General features: G+C 24.1%; 1 protein-coding gene across 5 annotated transcripts in view; it reads left to right on the forward strand.

Annotated features, from left to right (window-relative positions):
• Nucleotides 1-4065: 4065 nt before the first annotated feature.
• Nucleotides 4066-15964, forward strand: part of LOC122857836 (potassium voltage-gated channel protein Shal) — a 62436-nt gene continuing 50537 nt past the window's right edge. For 3 of the 5 annotated variants that reach the window (XM_044160257.1, XM_044160260.1, XM_044160259.1), the window contains exon 1: nt 4066-6622. In XM_044160257.1, coding sequence (XP_044016192.1) covers nt 5508-6622 — 1115 coding nt within the window. In that variant the 5' untranslated portion in view covers nt 4066-5507. The remainder of the gene's footprint in view (nt 6623-15964) is intronic. The other 2 variants (XM_044160262.1, XM_044160261.1) reach the window with 1 other exon arrangement.

The raw sequence follows: 15964 nt of genomic DNA on the forward strand, positions 1-15964 counted from the left end.
GCAAGATGAAAATTCAAAAAAAAAAAAATAATAAAAATTATAATTCGATGTTTGTATGTCTGAATTTGTGAAAATGAAAAATAGTAAATTGAAAATTTTAAAAATTCAGTAATACATCGGAAGAAAATACAAAAAAAAAATTATGCAACTTGACTATTGTCAATGAAAAAAAATAGAAATATTTATATATCAACAAAATAAATCAAAGAAAAATTTTTAAAAATGTTTCAATGCCTAAATAAAATTAAAAAAAAAAAACATAATTACTACTGCTTAGTGATAAAATATATTTGGCCTTTGTGTTTATGATTTTATTTTAATTTTTCAAACCCCATTGTTGAAAGATTTGCCATAATGTCTATTGGTATTTATTGAATTACAAAAAAAAATCATTGTAATTGTCGAGTGATCAATCTAAGCCTACTAAAAATAATTATTTTATAAAAAAACAAAGTGGAATGTTGATAAATAAAACCCCAAGAAATTTGAATATGCTAAAATTGAAAGAAAAAAATTATTAACAATTTATTAATAATGAAAATTTTACTGTCAAAGTAAATTGACAATTTGCAAGATTTAAAGAATAAAAAAATAAAATCTAAATTACTCCAGAATTTAACCAATTGATTTTAAAAGCAAAACGAAAAAAAGAAAAAAAAATATTAGATGTATAGAATATGAAATTATAAAAGTAAATAAATAATTTTCTTTTAAAAAAAAAAAAGAAAATGTACTCAGTATTAATATTATTTATTTATAGTATTTTTATTTGCAAAAAATATGGTAAATAAAAATTAATTTGTGTCTATTTATAAATGATAATTTAAAGAATGAAAAGAAAAAAAAAATTATAATAACAATTGTCAATTTACGCTAAAAGAAAAGAATGATAAAAAAAAAACTAAAATTTTTTAATCAAGATAAAATTGCAATACGCAAATTTATAAAATGTAACGATGCTTTTTAATGTGTATATACTGTTGCTTACGTTCGACCGATATTTATGTCGAATTATTTAATTATTGTAGCAATTATGTGTATGTATGTGTGTATGAAAATAAAAATTTAAAAAATTGCGAAAGGTATACGAGAGGGATTGTGAAAATTAAAATAAATGAGCAAGAAATTTTATAAATAATAAAATCAACTGAATTTTTGCATCGGTCGAACGTGACGTGTGTGCACTAATAAATTATAAAAATTGAAGAATGAATAGAACTTGAAACAAAAAAAAAAAAAACAAAAACTAATATTCCAGTTTGTATTTTCAATTAAAAAATTCGTATGTTAAATCAAATTTTTTCGTTTTTGAAATTTTATACTCTATCGAAAATTAAAAGTCGGGATTTTCGTTTTTTTTTAAATAAAATATTCACACAAAGTTTTTCAAATACTTTTATAGAAATTTAAATTAACAAAAAACAAAAAAAAAAAGCTTGATAATATTGCACTGATTTTAACAAACTCTCAGTGTCTAGAAGATGATGAAAAATAAAAGATTTTTTTAACCAGCAAAATAGAATAAATAAAATTTAAATATACGAATGAATAAAAATGATCATGAGGCTAGAATATTTCCAATAGATTATCATTAAAAAAATAAATAAATTGACCAGCAAAATTATTAGTTTAAATAATTCATTAAATAATTTTTAACGAGATCGATCATGCGACAGTTGAATCATTTACTGTTGTATTTTGTATTTTCTAAATAATTAACAGCCATCATCAAATAAAATCGAATTAAATAATCGTGATGGAAAATACCCATCAATGAAAACAAATGACTAAAAATGAAAATAAATCATCTCAATAAATCACACGAAGTAAAAAAAAAAACAAAAAAAAATAATATTAAAAATAAATAATAACAAAAAAAAAAAATTATTGATGTCCAAAAAATATTTAAAAATAAAAATCGTCTTTATGTACAATTTGATATAATGTGTTTTTATTAATCATCATTTTTTATCTATATTTAATTTTTAAAAGAAGATATATATTTTTTTTTTGATATTATACAAACTGCTGTCTATGGATCCTGATTTTTTTTATTGCTAAAGTTTTTCTGGTCTTCAAGATACGGAGAAGTTTCGGTCATTTTTGATATCTCAATTTTTTTAATGCAGTAGCCTAGTTGAATGTACAATATGTATGCCAAGAGTTCTATTATAAATACGATTGGCAAGTTGAGAAGAAAACTTCAATTCGGTCATTCAATATTCTCACGTATTGTCTCTTGCCTCTTATCGCTATCGTACCTCATCTTGCTGGAACTTCAAACAAACAAAGTTTTTAATAACCTAATTTATTTTATTTAAATTTTAATTCATAACAATTTAAAGTTTATTTTATCTTTTCTATATTACGTCTCATGTTTATTTGAATAGATTTAATCGATGTAGATCTCCGTAAAATATTTCTCCGTGTTTTGTCCTCAATTTACCGATCGTAAAAAAAAAAAAGCAGAGGCAATTTATTTAAATAAATCATTTTATTACATATCTTTTTTATCTTTGCATTATTTTTTTTTTTAAAGATTAATTATTTGGCTCGACAAAACACTCGTTATTTAATTAACCCTTCAAGCCAACAACACAGTGGCCCAATGAAAAGTCTCTTCTATTTTTTCGAGGTTATTTTTTCATGTTCATTAGTCGTTGGAGAGAAAAGAGTCCAAAACAAGAATGCAAAATATATAACCAACGAAAAGAAAAAGTAAATAAAACAAATAAATTATAAATTTAAAAAAAAAAAACATTAAAAACAGACTACTCTTTAATCCTCGAGGGAGCGCTCTTTCATCGGCAGTAGTACAGATCTTTATTAGTCAGACCTGTCGGAAGCAGCATCAACAACAACCCCTTATTTTTTTCTAGCCAACTAAAAATATTTTCCTATACATCTATAATAATCCAACAATAAATAATAATTAAATTAAACTATAAATAAAATAATAAAACGAAATTAAAATAAAATAATATAACAAAAAAAAAAAAGAAAACATTTTTCTTATATTAATAATTTTATATTTACTTTATTAATTAATAATTTATTTATTTATAAATCAAAAATTTAGCGTGTCATTGAAAGTGTTTTAATTACAAGTAAATTTCAATTTACACGCATGAGATATATATTGATAGAATAAAAATAAAAAAAAAAAGCCTATATCATTGCAGCGGCATTGAGTTTGTTGTATATTGAGTGAGGGTGGTATATTATATGAAGAGTTCAGGGGATGGACTAAGGTTATGACGTCATCGGACAAAGGGTTGCCCGGGCAACGAATGGCATACTGACAGTTAAACACCACAGTGGGTCGCCACTGTCGTTCAATCCCGTAAAAATCAATTTGGGTCTTTGGGGATAGTGCTTGCAAGAGGTACTATAACGTTTCATGTTGCGTGTGCCTCGTTGAAGCTGGGTTAGAAGGTGTGTACGGGAATATAATTTTTTATATACATATATATATCTGTATTCTCTCTTCCCATACCAATTTTAACCTAGCCGAGAAGCTTTTCTCCCTTTTTTCATCAACCCTCGCCAAAACCCATATATGTAACAGTCAGATCAACCTCCCTATGTTTTAACTCCCTTCCAAATTTCAAGCGCCACTGGAGCTTACAACTGTCGGCAGTTGTAATCTCATTCCAAAACACCTATATACCAGTTTATCATATAGTCATTTAATACATATATATGTATGTATTGAAAGCACAAAATTGTGTGTCAACTGCAGCTTTTTTAAAAAAAAAAAAAAAAATACAAATAACTAATTTTTTATTCATTTTGGTTTTTGGACATATAAAAATAATTTGATACATAAAAATTTATTTATAATTTTAATTTTTATAGATTTGATGAAAATTTATTTAAATAATAAAAAAAATAGATAGAGATTTTTTGAAGTTGCAGGGAGTCTTATGAGACACACACAGTGATACATGAAAAAGATAAAAAGAGAAAAGTAATCGGAAAACTGGTAAAACTGGCAGGGAATATTAGGTCTGACGCGCGCATATACATTTTGTCCACCTCGCCCGTTTGTCAGTTGGCTGCGTCAGTGCGATATCTGCCATGAGCTAGATAATATCATTACGAGAGCGTTCGTTCGCTAAACTGAGGCCGACTCCCAGGACCCGGCAAACAGTTTACAAAATAACACCTTAAATAATATTCAAAAAAACAATAATAATTATTATTATATAATTAATTAAAATGTTAATATTAAAAGTATGAGAAAATTAAATTGATCAAGTTTTTGAAGTTTAATTATTTAGTTTATTTTTTCTTATTATTTTTTTTTTTTTATTTTTATTATTTTTTGATTTGTAAATATTTTGATTAAATCGGTTTTTTTTTTGGAGTGTTAATTTATGTTTTTTTTTTTTTTTTATTTTATTCTGTGGCTGATTTTATGGTGTGTCGGTCAAGGACATTAATTTGCAAATAAATTTTTTCTATTTTTGACAATAAATGATATTTAGAAAAAAAAAATATACAAATTTAAAATGAAAAAAAAAAATAATGAATATTGATATTTATAAAGATAGAAAAAGAAGAAATAAAAAAATAAAGATAGTTTTGTCTGGTGTATAACTGTTTTGGGTTCTTCAGTGTGATTTATTTGTGTGATCGTGTGGCGGCTAAATTTGGCAGACCTCGTGGAAAACAAGTGGGTAACATGCTGACTTAAAAGTTAAATCAAAATGTGAATATCTCAGCGTATATTCACGTAATAAACACGAGAAAAAAATAAAATATCCAACATATTATCATTATTATTTGATAAATAAAATAAAGTAATTAAATTATATTCAAAAATAGAAAAAAAGATCAAACAAACAAACAACTTTTAATTAATATAAATAAATAAATTAAAGCTTTTTTTATACTTTTTTTTTTTGGATTTAATAAAAAAAGTAAACAGTGAACTTTTAAGTGACTTGTTTTGATTGTTGTGCTTTTTTTTCATTTATATTTTGTGTAAAAAATAAAAAAACAAAACTAAAGCTTGCAAGCTTGTCATCGATGATGGTAAACGGCACGCTGCCAAAATACAATTGGCCAGTTGTTTTGTTTATTATCACGTGTATGTTTATAACGTATTATTATTGAAAATAATTTGTGCTCAAATATTATCATAAATATATTGTTGTATTTTAAATTAAAAATATAACATTAATGTATAGCTATGATCAGTGTAACACCATCAACGTCTGACGTTGTCATCGTCATTGGCATAACATCACCCGGAAGAAAAACAAAGAGAAATTGTACTCGTGGAATTCGACATCATCGTAAAATAAAGCAAAAATAATATTATCATCAATTTTTATTTGAAAAATACTGTGAAAAATAAAAAGCTCCTGTTTTGAAATTATTGAAAAAAAAAAAAAAACATATTATTAATAATAATAATAATAATATAAATAATAAAAAATTTAAAAAAATTGAAAAATAATTTAATAAAAAAATAAATAATTGTAATTCCACCATCAAATATGGCCTCGGTGGCAGCTTGGCTGCCATTTGCACGTGCGGCGGCGATTGGTTGGGTGCCGATTGCAACTCATCCACTTCCGCCGCCGCCAATACCAAAAGATCGACGTAAAGCTGATGATGAAAAATTATTAATAAATGTTAGTGGTAGACGTTTTGAAACATGGCGTAATACATTAGAAAAATATCCAGATACATTATTAGGTTCAAATGAACGTGAATTTTTTTATGATGAAGATAGTAAAGAATATTTTTTTGATCGTGATCCAGATATATTTCGTCATATACTTAATTATTATAGAACTGGTAAATTACATTATCCAAAACATGAATGTTTAACAAGTTATGATGAAGAATTATCATTTTTTGGTATATTACCAGATGTTATTGGTGATTGTTGTTATGAAGATTATCGTGATAGAAAACGTGAAAATGCTGAAAGATTAATGGATGATAAATTAAGTGAAAATGGTGATCAAAATTTACAACAATTAACTGATTTACGACAAAAAATGTGGCGTGCATTTCAAAATCCTCATACATCAACAGCAGCACTTGTATTTTATTATGTTACTGGTTTTTTTATAGCTGTTAGTGTATTAGCAAATGTTGTTGAAACAGTACCATGTGGTACACGTCCTGGACGTGCTGGTCCATTATCATGTGGTGAACGTTATAAAATTGTATTTTTTTGTCTTGATACAGCTTGTGTTATGATATTTACTGCTGAATATTTATTACGTTTATTTGCAGCACCAAGTAGATGTAAATTTGCTCGTTCAGTTATGTCAATAATTGATGTTGTTGCAATATTACCATATTATATTGGACTTGGTATAACTGATAATGATGATGTATCTGGTGCATTTGTAACATTACGTGTATTTCGGGTATTTCGTATATTTAAATTTTCACGTCATTCACAGGGTCTTAGAATCCTTGGTTATACACTTAAATCATGTGCATCTGAACTTGGTTTTCTTGTATTTTCATTGGCAATGGCTATTATTATATTTGCCACTGTTATGTTTTATGCTGAAAAAAATGTTGAGGGGACCAACTTTACATCAATACCAGCTGCTTTTTGGTACACCATTGTCACCATGACAACACTTGGGTAAGTTGAATTTTAAATCTTAACTCTTGTATTATTTTATTGTCACAATAAATGTACATGTTATATTTTTATTATTGATAACACATTTATTGTGTTTATATGGATTTACCCTAGTCATGCATGAAACGTCATCTTATATTTTTTCCACTCTAAATGTACTTCAATGCTCTCGTAATAAAAAAAACCATTCAAAAAGCACATGAGGGCGCAAATATCCAGATGTATTTTATTGTATATTTTTTCTTGAAAAACTATTATTAAAAATTTAATTTAAAAAAAATTTTTTTCCTTACAAGAGATAAGAATAAAAATGTAATTTTTTTTTTTAATATATTTCATATTGAATATTTTAAATTGAATTTGAAAAACTGAAAAATTATTATTAAATTTATTTTCTATTTATTTTCAACGTCAATAATTTTACAAATGCAGTTTTTATCTAATTCAAAAGTCTTATTTCAAAGATGAAAAAAAAAAAATACAAACTGTCAAATTTTTAAATGAAACGTGTGACATTTTTTTTGTGTATATTTTTTTTTAACACGTCAAATATTCCACAAATATTTGTTAACAGTTTGTACATTGTAATTTCACTTGTGGTAAATTTTTTTTTTTTTTCGAGAATTTGTGCCTGCTGCAATGCAGAGTAGTTTATCAGAGAGGACACGTGTCTTGCATGAGTGCATTTACAAATTTTTTTTTTCTTTATATTTTGTATTCAACTACAAAACTTTTGGCTTTCATTCGGTTTATCCAACGACATTTGACCTGCTTTAAAAAACTCTTTGATTAAATTAAAAAAAATTATATAAATATCAAAATACGATTGATTTTACATTTTTTATTTTATTACGTTCTATTAATAATAATCAAGCTTTTAAGTTTCACAATTTGACGATATCCATTTACTATATTTTTGTGTGTGATCTCGAAGGGCTAGAATAATAAAGTTTCTTTTTTTTTACCAAGTTTATTTTTGTAACTGTATAAAAATGAACGTGATGGAGTAAACCAGAGAGCTTTATGCTTGAAAAAAGTTACTTGAAAAAAATAAATAAAATAAAAACAAAAAAAAAAAAACACAACTTGAACGTTATCTTTTTTATTTCTTCCATTTTTTTTTTTCTCACTTTCGTTATTTTATTTTTATCTCTTACAAAAATCTATGTCAGTCGTGTATATATTTTTAATTTTTTCTAAACCTAGATTACAAATGTATTTTTAAATTTATTTAAAAAATAAATAAATAATCATTTGTTATTTTTTAATAGAGTTTTTAATTTTAATTTTTTTTTCCGAGGAGAGAAGAAATAGTGACAAATGATTTTTACTTGATGCAGTTTTTAATTTTTATTTAAAAAAAAAAAACAAAAAAAATGATGAATGGTTTTACAAGATGCATTTAGATGTTAATGATTTGTTTTTTTTTTTTTTTCTTTCTCTGTAGGTTACATGTAGTTAGTACCTTGGAAATTTAATAGATTCCTTTATTGAAAATTGAAATGAAAGCTACTTGTTCAAGCTTAATTTTTTTTTCTATCTCGCGTGTCCTGTAAATGGCAACTGTCGGTCACTCTTCCTTCAAACTTTAATCGTTTGGATCAACAGGTGCTTCAGAGGTGCTTTCTAGAGCAAATTCCTTGCATGGTTATTTTGCTCCTTTTTTTCTTTTTTTTTTCATGTATATATATTTGCATTGTTATACTCTTTTTAAAACGCGTCTAAATTTCCAAAATTTAAACTGGTTCAAAATTTTACAATTTGAAATAAATAAAGTGAATAATTTTCACTTCTCTCATCTATCAATAGCCAATCAAATTATACACATACAACTAAATTTGCATAATTACTTAATAATTATTTTTAAAACATAATCATTTGAAAAAAAAAAAAAAATTTATTATACTCTTGAACAATAAATAAAACGTTTAACATAAATTAGAAATAAGTGATTAAAAAATGAAAATAAAAAATATAAATGACTTGAAATAATAAATGAAAAAAATAATAATTCAAATGACAAATTGTGGCTAAAATAATATCTAAAGCATACATTTACAAAAAGAAATATTATATATATAAAAAAGACAATTTAAAATATAGTAGTTGTGTATAGTTATGATGAGTGTTGTTGCAAAAATTTATTCTAAAAATAGTAAGATAGAAAACTCACACAAATTATGTGGTTTAACTTAACGTCCTTGTTTTTAAATGTAAAACATTGTCAAGTTTGCAACACCTCATCAACCCTCTCCACTATTTCTACATATAAAAAAATATATAAAAAAAAAAGGATAGAGAATTTTACCTATATATATATTCAAGTTGACAAAGCCAAAAGGTATTTTCCCACTGTCTAGTATTGCATAATAAATGGTTGAATATAGTACACATTTTATAACTATAAGTTATGAGCACAAACATTTCTAGCGTACACACACACACGAGCATAAATAAAAATAAAAAAAACATTTCATTTAAAATGAGAAACAAATAAAAAAAAGGAGTAAAAAGAGAAAAGATATCTTTTCCTTTTTTTTTTTATATAGAAAAAAAAAAAAAAAAAAAAAAAAGTATATATGGATTTATATACAACGAATAGACACAGTATGAACTTGCATATGTGCATATACATGTGTCGAGTGTATTATAAATAAATATAGACATACATATTAATAGACAAACAAATATATCTATGTATATATTTTTCGAGTTGAGAAAAGATGTTGGTTTATGGTCGTCTTGTGGTTAACTCTGTGTTCTTCCACATTCGCGTTCCATTCATTTATTAATCCATATAATTTTACTAAATTATTACACATGTATATTTTAAATACATATATAGAGATAAGTATATATAAATACATTGAAATATTTATTTATCTAGTGTGGTGTCGTGGAACACATCAGGCGGTTTAACACACGCATATATGCACAGGTGTATTGTATCCACTATGTTCATATTATAATGATACACACATACATATACAATTTTAATTCAAGGGGGATGAAAATCGAGGATAGAAAATACTACCACACGGCATTGCGGTCACTGGGCTATACACCAACTACCCTTGGTGTTGTTTTTTTTTTCTTTTTTTTTTTTGCCATATATAAACCTATATTTATGTGTATAGCCATCCTTGATATAACGTTGAAATATTTTTTATTATTAATTTTTATTTATTTATTTTTTAAAATTTTATATTTTTTTATCTGATGTTTCAATTATTTATTTCTATACTTGATAATATTTTATGTTTTATTATTTTATTTTTTTTCTAATAAATATATTGCAGAGAAATATTATTTTTTTTTTGTCAGGGTTTTTTTTTATTTTTATTTTAAAAGTTAATGGGGGTTGGTGGTTTTGAAAGTAATATTTTATAAATATTTTTTTAATTTCTTGTTGAAAAATTAAAATTGTAATTTTATTTTTATTTTGTTTAACGTAGAGAATTTTATTTTTTTTGTTGGGATATTTTTTTTTTAACTTGAGGTTTAATGGGGGTTGGTGGTTGTAAAAAAAATAATTTTTTTCTGACGTAGGTTGGAGTGGGTGAAGGTCTTGTATACTTATACCAAGCTTTGTATATTTTTTTATATTTTTAAATTTATTTATTTATTTATTGGTTTCTTTTTTGGTTAATTTCTTAGTCGAAAATTTTATGCTTTGTTGTATAAAAATAGAGATAAAAATTTTAAATAGTTATACTGGGTTTTCGAACCAACTGTGAGTTTATTTATTTATTTCTTTTTTATTCGCAGAATTTTGTAGTTAAATTTAACAACAGACAGTTGGAAATAGTATGTATATCGAAGTAAAGGTGAAGAAAAAAAATTTAATAATTTTATTTATTGGGTCTTGATTGAAAAGTAATATTATTGAATTGTTATCTATATGAGTTGGTGGAAGTATTGGCCATTCCAATTGAGAAACTTCTCAACTTTAAATCTATCTAAAAAAACGGATTTAAAATCCATCAAATGACTGTTTTTTTTAGAATAAAAACCATTTGAAAGTTTATTTAAACTACTGGAAAATTTTTTTCAAAAGTCTTTTAGTTGTTCTATTTTTTATATATACTGATTTTTATTTTTCAAGTAAATTTTATTTCAGTACTGAATGAAAGCAAATAAAAAATAGTCAAAATTTAAATGTTCTTTTTTTTTTTTTTTGGTTTAAAATTTTTGTATGATGAAAATGTAATATAGACATTTGTTTCAAAAACTGTATATGAAAATTTCATTAATTAAATTTGTGACAAAAAAATTGTGTTCAAACTACGTCTATACTTTTTGATTTTTTCGTAAAATCTCCAAAAGGCTTAATTACATAAAAAATCCGTAGAAATTACATTAAAAAATCCGGAAATTACTCCGGAATAAATTACTTAATCCTTCTTCCAATAGTATTTTTTTTGTCGTATGAAAAATTTATGGAAATTCTGTGAAATAAAAAAAAAAAAAAACTGTAAACTCCAGTGAATAAAAACATTAAAATTAAGTTAAAGAAAATACAATTCAACTGTCGTGATTTATGTTTAACTTTCATGCAATATTCTGGGTGTACATTTTGAAATATTGCAGTTATTTTTCAATGTCAGAAAAAAATATATTTAAAGCTACAAAATCTTACTGTCTAGTTGTACATGACTATTCAAACTTATTTTATATTTTTACATTTATTTTATTTTTTCATTCACTTGCAGGATCTTTCCACGAGTTTGTACAAATATTATTCAATATCAAAATTTTCTTTAGAAAATTGTCTTATTAAAAAATAAATAAACAAATAAATTTATATAATTAAATTTAATGTCTGAATTTTTTATCCATAAAGCAAGATAAAGTGATAATTTTCTGCAGCTTAATTAATTTTTTTGTCTATGAAAAATTATTTCTTTCGAAATTTTTATCTGGGAAACTCTTGAATATTTTTTCTACGATATTCTGTGAAATTTTCAGGTAATTTCTTTCGTTGTGTTTGACTGTAGCTAAAAATAAAAAATTACATGCGAAATTCTTGCTGTTTATAGATAAATTCATGAATATTTCATTTATTTGAATTCATTTTACAACATCTAACTCAATAATATCGAAAATCCATGGCGAAAAAATACCAATATGTACTTCATAAAAATACCAATAACTTTTTTTTTTCATACATCATGTATATCATTGAGCTACCTGATAAAATCTGTAATAAATTAACATAAATTTATCATTAATTTTATAATATTCACGATAGAATAAAGAATACAAATTTGAATATTCAAAATATCAGTTTGTGTTGATGTCAAAAATACATGACCATGAACTTAAATCACTTTTTAATATTTTTGTTTTTTTTCTTCAGTAAAAAATAAAGAATACTCGGAAAGTTATAATTATACTAAAAAAAATATTCAGACTGATACAACAATACAAAGTTTAGAAGTCAATGATCCAATCAAATGACTAAATATACCAAAATTTTTTTTATAATATCAAGGCTAAACAGCTAAATTGAGATTAAATCTAAAATAAAAAAATTCATCTATGTGGATTTTAAATTACCAAATCAATTGGTAAATTTAATAATGAATAATTTCCACTCACTTTATTTTATTTTTATTATTTTATGTGTATATTTTTATTCAGAAAAATTGGATAAAAAAAACAAGCCACGTTAAATAACTCAGGTGAATATAAAAGTATTTAGTTTTCTGATGAAAACAATAATTGTACAATTTTAATGTCTGACTACACTTGGTCAATTGCATTATTCAATTATCTAAAATAAAAATTATTAAATACAAATACAATCAAATTAATATCTTATTTTTAATTAAAAAAAATTCATCAAATATTATTGTTATTGTTGAACGCGTTGAATACCTCAATCAATAATATCATAATTAATAATAAAAGATTAAATTTTTTTTTTAACTTTAAAATATAACGAGAGATTTAATCTTAATAATTACTATCTAAAAATATTTTTTTTATTTATCATAAATTAAATTTTTCACTCATATTAAATAAAAAATAAAAAATATTATTTTTATCATTTTATTTTTATCATAATTTTTTATAATGATCTGTAAATACATCATTTATTTTTCCAGTTGAAAAAACTTTATTTTTTTTTTCTTTCGTGTCTTTAAATAACTATGAAAAAAAAAAAAAAAACCAACCCCATCAGTGTTAAAAGAAAGGTAAAAAGTTTGTTATGTCAAGACCTTTCATCATCTGCTATTTTGTATAAAAAAAATAATAATAAAAATTATTATTCAAATTTCTGGTTTAAAAAAACAGTTTACTCACAAATTTAATGATTCTGCTTTTTTTTATTAAATTTTTAAATGAATTTTTTTTTAATCAGACTTTTTTATGAGTACAAAAAAGACAAAGACAATTAATCATAGAAAATTATGAATATTGTTGAAAAAAAAAAACAGAATAATTACGTGTTTGTTGATTTTTTTATGTGTGATCTAAAAGTAAGTAAAAAAAATAAATAATAATAATAATTTATCGTCCAATTACTGGACAGCAATGCTTGAAAATAAATTGTAAACTGTCAAGTATTCTGTGTGAAACTGAGAGGCAATGTTGGAAGTTGTACATTAGTATGTGATAGCCATAGGAGTAGTTGTTAAAGTCTTTGAACTTTGTCAATTTTCAAACTACCTGCACAAGTATTAATTATAAGTTAAATTATAAAGATATATAGTTTTGACAGTAACAATAATTATATGAGGTACATAATGAACCTTCACATATTACAGAAATTGTGCTTCGACGATGTAAATATAATAACTTCATATGAAAAATCCAGTTGAGAATCTTATCAAAAGGTCGCTTATATTTACAAGTATATAAACTCAAAGAAAACCTTGCTGAGGTCATACTATTTGAAAATAGCTTAAGGCATTTTATAAGAGTATGTAAAATTATTAAAATTTCTTTTTTTACTTGGACAAAACAAAAAAATTACTTTGACACTAATTGGGGTTTTTTTTTTTTTTATTTTCTACATGCTAAAAATAAACTAATTATTGATAATTTTTATTTTATATTAAAAATAACATTTAATTTATGCCAAGTCGATTCACTTGTAGTTTAAATATTTTTATTTTGTCGGTATTAAACTATCAACGTCATCAGTATCATCAGATAATGCCTAGAAGTAGCTCCAGTTTTTTTTCTGTTGAGCAAATCAGTGTGCTAATTTTTCATTCAATTAAAAACGCATCAACAACACATTTAAAAAAAAAAAAAACCAAAAAAAGGATATATATTTTTCAAACGAGCATAGCTAAATAAAAAAAAAAATTGGTACAGTGTTTTTGTTTAAAGATTTGGTTTCGATTGCATCATCAGTAATCTAGGTCAAATTACAAAGCTCCTTGGTTCTAATGATTATACATATAATCCCATCAGTCAATAATGACAAACCCTTTCACATAATTGTACCCAGGTGAAAACATGACAACAGTTAACTGACAAATCACACCAAATCCCTCAAGTCCAGTATGTGATTTTGGACAGTTTAACCCCGACATAATGTCTAGACATTTTGTGTTTATTTTTATTTTATTTTTCATGCATTATACATCTTTTTTTTTTTCATTTAGGCTTTTTTTTTTGCAACTTAAATTTCCACTTTTCTGGGCTTACTTGAATCACTTGCAGTTACACTTGGAAACTTGCCAGATATTATGATGTTGATCTAAAAAAAAAAAAAATTTTTTTAGCTTTTGCCGAATATTGGAACCATAATTATCGTTTAAATGTGTGCTTTAAGCTTTTTTTATTTTTTCATCTTTTTATATGAAATGTTCTTTGATATTGAATCCCTTCAAGAAACCAATATTATTCAATGTCTATTGATTCAATAATCCAAACAATTTTTATTCGAAAAATTTCGATTACATAAAAAAAATTTATTTAAATGATTCAAAAATATATATATTATTGATTGTTCTTCGTGTCATTGTAAATTGTCTGATTGGTTGAATTATCATTGCAATATAATTTATGCATTACTCTTGCAATTTATATCTTGTAAAATCAATTGCTGAAAATTAATAATCCGGGGGTGATGTAGAAACCCACTACCTATGTTAACTCACATTGAAGATAATTAATATCCAATAAGAACAAAAACCTTGTGGTTAAATTGTGCACTGACCTTATTAATATTTTAATATCATATTCACCTTCATCAAGATATTTTTCTTTATCGATAATTTTTTCATCTCTTTAAATATATTTTTTTGTATTTAATTCTACATACTTGCCAAAATGCCACAGTGATAAACTTTTATTTACAAAATAAAATTTTTTTCTTTATATTTTGTTTTGCACTCTAAGTAATTTACGACCACTCTTGTCTCTTTTTTTATTTTTATACCGCTTCCTTTCAACAATACGATAGTTTAAAGTTTATATTGTTCACATTTCAATTGTCAATTCAGCGGAGAGACATAAAATTTATACAGGTGTATTTTATCATCTTTATTTAAATAATAAAAATATTTATCAATTAAAATTAATTGATTAATTTAATGGTTTTTTTAATTGTTTATTTAAATGTATATTTGATGGATTGTTTCTTGAATTAAATCTTTGCTTATTAAATTATAAATTTATTTTAGAAAAATGTATAAAATTAGATGGTAAATTTCTTGGTATACGCTGAGAAATAAAAATTATATATTATTTTTTTTTTTTAATTATAGATATATTTATTAAAAGTGACAAGTATGGGAAAAGAGTTTTTTTAACTGCTACCGTCCTCGTTAGCTATTGATTTTGCGTCGAGGTGACGTAGAAAACCAGGTCGTAGTGGGCTCGTCTCCGGTAAAACCGATAAAGCATCCCCGAGGCAGTTGTAATTTTTTATTTTCTCTCTTCTTCTTTTTATCTCTGTATATTCTATTTTCACAAAGAAGCTTTGTTAATCATCGACTTTAGAAACTTCAGAAGTTTTGTCTGTGTTCAGGTTTTTAAGACATTTTTACTTTATTTTAAATAATGATAAAATATTTTGTGTATTCTCTTCATTTAATCTTTATAAACAAAAATTTACTTTATAATTTAGCTTTCACCTTTGTATTTGATGTTGTTTTTTAATCTCTTATATAAACAAAAAAATACAAAATATTAAAAAAAATTATTTGAGTGTCAAACTGATCACTTTATTTTAATTAAAAGTTTTAAAATATCTATCAAAAGTTTAAAAACTTTGACGTTAAGATTGAAATAGTGTTTTCACTTTTAAATTTTTTTTTTTTCCTACTACACTCTTTTATTTTTATTTTCACTTTGAGGGTGTCGGTTGAAAATTATTTT

The sequence above is a fragment of the Aphidius gifuensis genome, linkage group LG5 (genome assembly GCF_014905175.1).
Source record: "Aphidius gifuensis isolate YNYX2018 linkage group LG5, ASM1490517v1, whole genome shotgun sequence".
NCBI classification, from domain to species: Eukaryota; Metazoa; Arthropoda; class Insecta; order Hymenoptera; family Braconidae; genus Aphidius; species Aphidius gifuensis.